The 6,688-nt window shown below is 57.4% G+C and overlaps 1 protein-coding gene across 1 annotated transcript; it reads right to left on the bottom strand.

Annotated features, from left to right (window-relative positions):
• Positions 1-4,034: 4,034 nt before the first annotated feature.
• LOC144675699 (uncharacterized) lies at positions 4,035-5,937 on the bottom strand. The gene is made up of 2 exons (XM_078536331.1): positions 5,753-5,937; positions 4,035-5,683 (listed from the first exon to the last, which is right to left on the bottom strand). Exons 1-2 carry the CDS (start codon positions 5,930-5,932, stop codon positions 5,141-5,143), a joined length of 723 nt encoding a protein of 240 aa, XP_078392457.1. The 5' UTR covers positions 5,933-5,937; the 3' UTR covers positions 4,035-5,140.
• Positions 5,938-6,688: the final 751 nt, after the last annotated feature.

Genomic DNA, 6,688 nt, shown 5'->3' with positions numbered 1-6,688 from the left:
CCTGTTGCTTTATAACATGCTCGAGAGGGGCTGAATGGGCCTCCTCCTGTCCCTGTGTAACAGGCTCGAGAAGGGGATGAATGGGCCTCCTCCTGTTCTTGTGTAACAGGCTCGAGAAGGGGCTGAATGGGCCTCCTCCTGTTCTTGTGTAACAGGCTCGAGAGGGGCTGAATGGGCCTCCTCCTGTTCCTCTGTAACAGGCTCGAGGGGCTAAATGGGCCTCAACCTGTTCCTGTGTAACAGGCTCGAGGGGGCTGAATAGGCCTCCTGTTCCTGTGTAACAGGCTCGAGGGGGCTGAATAGGCCTCCTGTTCCTGTATAACAGGCTCGAGGGGCTGAATGGGCCTCCTCCTGTTCCTGTGTAACAGGCTCGAGGGGCTGAATGGCCCTCCTCCTGTCCCTGTGTAACAGGCTCGAGGGGCTGAATGGGGCCTCCTCCTGATCCTGTGTAACAGGCTCGAGGGGCTGAATGGGGCCTTCTCCTCTTCCTGTGTAACAGGCTCGAGATGGGCCGAATGGGCCTCCTCCTGTTCCTGTGTAACAGGCTCGAGAGGGGCTGAATGGGACTCCTCCTGTTCCTGTGTAACAGGCTCGAGATTGGCTGAATGGGCCTCCTCCTGTTCCTGTGTAACAGGCTCGAGGAGGGGGCTGAATGCGCCTCCTCCTGTTCCTGTGTAACAGGCTCGAGGAGGGGGCTGAATGGGCCTCCTCCTGTTCCTGTGTAACAGGCTCGAGGGGCTGAATGGGCCTCCTCCTGTTCCTCTGTAACAGGCTCGAGGGGCTGAATGGGCCTCCTCCTGTTTCTGTGTAACAGGCTCGAGGGGCTGAATGGACCTCCTCCTGTTCCTGTGTAACAGGCTTGAGAGGCTGAACGGGGCCTCCTCCTGTTCCTGGGTAACAGGCTCAAAAGGGGCTGAATGGGCCTCCTCCTGTTCTGTGTAACAGGTTCGAGGGAGCTGAATGGGCCTCCTGTTCCTGTGTATCAGGCTCGAGGGAGCTGAATGGGCCTCCTGTTCCTGTGTAACAGGCTCGAGGGGCTGAATGGGCCTCCTCCTGTTCTGTGTAACAGGTTCGAGGGAGCTGAATGGGCCTCCTGTTCCTGTGTAACAGGCTCGAGGGGCTGAATCGGCCTCCTCCTGTTCCTGTGTAACAGTCTCGAGGGGCTGAATCGGCCTCCTCCTGTTCCTGTGTAACAGGCTCAAGGGGGCTGAATGGGCCTCCTCCTGTTCCTGTGTAACAGACTCAAGAGGGGCTGAATGGGCATCCTCCTGTTCCTGTGTAACAGGCTCGAGGGGGCTGAATGGGGCCTCCTCCTGTTCCTGTGTAACAGGCTTGAGCGGCTGAATGGGCCTCCTCCTGTTCCTGTGTAACAGGCTCGAGAGGGGCAGAATGGGCCTCCTCCCGCTACTATGTAACACGCTCGAGGGGGCTGAATGGGCCTCCTCCTGTTCCTGTGTATCAGTTTCGAGAGGGGCTGAATTGGCCTCCTCCTGGCCCTGTGTATCAGGCTCGAGAGGGGCTGAATGGGCCTCCTCCTGTTCCTGTGTAACAGGCTCTTGGGGGCTGAATGGGGCCTCCTCCTGTTCCTGTGTAACAGGCTTGAGCGGCTGAATGGGCCTCCTCCTGTTCCTGTGTATCAGGCTCGAGAGGGGCTGAATGGGCCTCCTCCTTTTCCTGTGTAACAGGCTTGAGGGGCTGAATGGGCCTCCTCCTGTTCCTGTGTAACTGGCTCGAGAGGGGCTGAATGGGCATCCTCCTGTTCATTTGTAACAGGCTCGAGAATGGGCTGAATGGGCCTCCTCCTGTTTCTGTATAACAGGCTCGAGAAGGGGCTGAATGGGCCTCCTCCTGTTCCTATGTAACAGGCTCGAGGGGCCGAATGGGCCTCCTCCTGTTCCTGTTTAACAGGTTCTAGGTGCTGAATGGGCCTCCTCCTGTTCCTGTGTAACAGGCTTGAGGGGGCTGAATGGGCATCCTCCTGTTCCTTTGTAACAAGCTCGACAGGCTGAATGGGCCTCCTCCTGTTGCTGTGTAACAGGGTCGACGGTGCTGAATGGGCCTCTTCCTGTTCCTGTGTAACAGGCTCGAGAGGGGCTGAATGGGCCTCCTCCTGTTCCTGTGTAACAGGCTCGAGGGGCTGAATGGGCCTCCTCCTGTTTCTGTGTAACAGGCTCGAGAAGGGGCTGAATGGGGCCTCCTCCTGTTCCTGTGTAACAGGCTCGAGAGGCTGAATGGGCCTCCTCCTGTTCCTGTGTAACAGGCTCGAAGGGGCTGAATGGTTCTCCTGTTGCTATATAACAGGCTCGAGAGGGGCTGAATGGGCCTCCTCCTGTCCCTGTGTAACAGGCTCGAGAAGGGGCTGAATGGGCCTCCTCCTGTTCTTGTCTAACAGGCTCGAGAGGGGCTGAATGGGCCTCCTCCTGTTCCTCTGTAACAGGCTCGAGGGGCTAAATGGGCCTCCACCTGTTCCTGTGTAACAGGCTCGAGGGGGCTGAATAGGCCTCCTGTTCCTGTGTAACAGGCTCGAGGGGGCTGAATAGGCCTCCTGTTCCTGTATAACAGGCTCGAGGGGCTGAATGGGCCTCCTCCTGTTCCTGTGTAACAGGCTCGAGGGGCTGAATGGCCCTCCTCCTGTTCCTGTGTAACAGGCTCGAGATTGGCTGAATGGGCCTCCTCCTGTTCCTGTGTAACAGGTTAGAGGAGGGGGCTGAATGGGCCTCCTCCTGTTCCTGTGTAACAGGCTCGAGGAGGGGGCTGAATGGGCCTCCTCCTGTTCGTCTGTAACAGGCTCGAGGGGCTGAATGGGCCTCCTCCTGTTCCTGTGTAACAGGCTCGAGGAGCTGAATGGGCCTCCTCCTGTTCCTGTGCAACAGGCTTGAGACGCTGAATGGGCCTCCTCCTGTTCCTGTGTAACAGGCTCGAGGAGTGGGCTGAATGGACTTCCTCCTGTTCCTTTGTAACAGGCTCAAGGAGGCTAAATGGGCCTCCTCCTGTTCCTGTGTAACAGTTTCGAGGGGGCTGAATGGGCCTCCTCCTGTTCCTGTGTAACAGGCTAAAGGGACTGAATGGCCTCCTCCTGTTCCTGTGCAACAGGCTTGAGATGCTGAATGGGTCTCCTCCTGTTCCTGTGTAACAGGCTTGAGTGGGGCTGAATGGCCTCCTCCTGTTCATGTGTAACAGGCTCGTGAGGCTGATTGGGCCTCCTCCTGTTCCTGTGTAACAGGCTCGAGATTGGCTGAATGGGCCTCCTCCTGTTCCTGTGTAACAGGTTAGAGGAGGGGGCTGAATGGGCCTCCTCCTGTTCCTGTGTAACAGGCTCGAGGAGGGGGCTGAATGGGCCTCCTCCTGTTCGTCTGTAACAGGCTCGAGGGGCTGAATGGGCCTCCTCCTGTTCCTGTGTAACAGGCTCGAGGAGCTGAATGGGCCTCCTCCTGTTCCTGTGCAACAGGCTTGAGACGCTGAATGGGCCTCCTCCTGTTCCTGTGTAACAGGCTCGAGGAGTGGGCTGAATGGACTTCCTCCTGTTCCTTTGTAACAGGCTCAAGGAGGCTAAATGGGCCTCCTCCTGTTCCTGTGTAACAGTTTCGAGGGGGCTGAATGGGCCTCCTCCTGTTCCTGTGTAACAGGCTAAAGGGACTGAATGGCCTCCTCCTGTTCCTGTGCAACAGGCTTGAGATGCTGAATGGGTCTCCTCCTGTTCCTGTGTAACAGGCTTGAGTGGGGCTGAATGGCCTCCTCCTGTTCATGTGTAACAGGCTCGTGAGGCTGATTGGGCCTCCTCCTGTTCCTGTGTAACAGGCTCGAGGGGCTGAATGGGCCTCCTCCTGTTCCTTTGTAACAGGCACGAGGGGCTGAATGGGCCTCCTCCTGTTCCTGTGTAACAGGCTCGAGGGGCTGAATGGGCCTCCTCCTGTTCCTGTGATGCCTCCTTGTCGAATATCTGTGTTCTGTGCTGGTGGGAACATTCAGTGCCTGAGCTAATGGAACATGTTCCTCGGGTTTCAACAACAGTCAGTCCAATCCAACATCACTGATTAAAATATTGCTCAAGAATATATTTGTATCTCTTTCTTTAAAAAACAGTAGGTTAAAGGACACGATACATGGGACAGACATTATAAACAAGATCGCGTTAGATATATAAATGTTACATTCCAAAACCTTCAATATATCAAAAATAACAGATTCGAACAACAACGAATAACCAACAGAGTCGAAAATAGACAGACCGAAGCTCCCTCTACACCGTCCCCATCAAACACTCCCAGGACAGGTACAGCACGGGGTTAGATACAGAGTAAAGCTCCCGCGATACTGTACCCATCAAACATTCCCAGGACAGGTACAGCACGGAGTTAGATACAGGGTAAAGCTCCCTCTACACCGTCCCCATCAAACACTCCCAGGACAGGAACAGCACGGGGTTAGATACAGAGTAAAGCTCCCTCTACACTGTCTCCATCAAACACTCCCAGGACAGGTAAAGCACGGGGTTAGATACAGGGTAAAGCTTCCTCTACACTGTCCCCATCAAACACTCCCAGGACAGGTACAGCACGGGGTTAGATACAGAGTAAAGCTCCCTCTACACTGTCCCCATCAAACACTCCCAGGGCAGGTACAGCACGGGGTTAGATACAGAGTAAAGCTCCCGCGATACTGTACCCATCAAACACTCCCAGGACAGGTACAGCACGGGGTTAGATACAGAGTAAAGCTCCCTCTACACTGTCCCCATCAAACACGCCCAGGGCAGGTACAGCACAGGGTTAGATACAGAGTGAATCTCCCTTTGCAGTCTCGAGGGGAGATTGAGGGTCCGTGGGGAACAGAATCCCCTCCGCCTTCGCTTGGGTCTCTCTCGATCCTGGGTCTGTGGTGCTGCTGCATCCCGGACGTGAGGGTAGAGCGGGAGAGAATAAATACGAGGGAGGGAGGCGTCCTGGTTTGAAAGGTGGTGGGTGAGGGGCTAGGGTCTGCTCTTCGACCTTCCAGTTTTTTTTGGGGGGGGGGGATGATGAGGGTGATTCCAGGGGGAGATGTGGGTGGGGGTGGGGGTGAGCACCCTCTGCTCCCAGGGACGTGCGCCCATGAGGTGGAGGAGGAAGGGGTGGGAATTGGGATTGGAGGGGGGAGGGTTTCACACTCCGATTTCCTCATCCTCCTCTTCAAAGCTGAAGTTGCCCTCTTCCTCATCCTCCTCCTCTCCCTCCTCCGTCTGGACCGAGGGACTGGCCTCCTCCCTCACCCTCTCTGCCCCCCGAGGGCCGAGGGTCTGGTCCGAGGGGCTGACCTCCTCCCTCTCCCTCTCTGCCCCTCGAGGGCCGAGGGTCTGGTCCGAGGGGCTGGCCTCCTCCCTCTCCCTCTCTGCCCCTCGAGGGCCGAGGGTCTGGTCCGAGGGGCTGGCCTCCTCCCTCTCCCTCTCTGCCCCTCGAGGGCTGAGGGTCTCGTCCGAGGGGCTGTCTCCCTTCTCCATCACCCCCAGGACCTCGCTCAGCATGGAGGGCCCCAGGTCCACCTGGAAGAGGGACAGCACTGACTCCGCTGCCCTCATGGCCCCCGCGGAGGGGGCAGGAGGAGGAGGGGAGGAGGATGAGGGAAAGAGTGCCCCCTGCTGGGCTGGTCTCTGCCCCCCGCAGCTCCCCTCGGGCCTCCTGTCCGCCTCCGCCTCCACCTCCTCCCCCTCCTCGGGCAGCGCCCTCAGCCTACCGCCCTCCTCCCCCTCCCCCTCCTCCTCCTGCTCCCTCTCTGCCCCCTCCTCCCGCCTCTTGCTGAGGAAGGAGGTATCCCCGAAGGCCTCGCCCCCCCTCCCCACGTGCATGGTGTGCCTGAAGTCCCCCAGGGGGGCGCTGATCATCTCCCGGGTCAGGTCCAAGCGAGAGCGCCTCTTACCCTGGGGCCCGGTCTGGCCCAGCTGCTTCAGGATGGGCATCCTCCACGCCCGCTGGGTGCCCTCTCGAGGGGAGGAGGGGGGCGAGAGGAGAGGGAGTGTCCTCTTGCCCCCCGCTTCTCGAGGGGGCAGCGGGCCGAGGCCTGGGAGGGGGTCGGCGAGGGTGGGGGGGTGAATGGAAAAAGGATTCGCCTCAACTTACAATGCACCGAGTCTTCGAACTCGAAAAGTAATGAAACCTTTGCACACTCACTCACACTCACACACACTCTCTCACACTCACTCACACACACTCTCTCACACTCACACTCTCTCTCACACTCACACTCTCTCTCACACTCACTCACACTCTCTCACACTCACACTCACACTCTCTCACACTCACACTCTCTCACACTCACACTCACACTCTCTCACACTCACACTCACACTCTCTCACACTCACACTCTCTCACACACTCTTTCTCACACTCTCTCACACTCACACTCTCACACTCTCTCACACTCTCTCACACTCTCTCACACTCACACTCTCACACACTCTCTCTCTCACACTTACTCACACACTCACACTTTCTCACTCACACACACACTCTCTCTCTCACTCTTACACTCACGCACTCTCTCACTCTCACACACACTCTCTCACACTCACAATCTCACACACTTACACTCTCCCTCTCGCACACTCACACTCACTAACACACTCTCTCTCACACTCTTACACTCACGCACTCTCTCACTCTCACACACACTCTCTCACACTCACAATCTCACACACTCACACCCTCCCTCTCG

This window comes from Cetorhinus maximus, unplaced genomic scaffold (genome assembly GCF_964194155.1).
Source record: "Cetorhinus maximus unplaced genomic scaffold, sCetMax3.hap1.1 HAP1_SCAFFOLD_1105, whole genome shotgun sequence".
NCBI lineage: Eukaryota > Metazoa > Chordata > Chondrichthyes > Lamniformes > Cetorhinidae > Cetorhinus > Cetorhinus maximus.
Note: the sequence above shows the minus strand (reverse complement) of the source record. Positions and strands in the feature narration are given on the sequence as shown.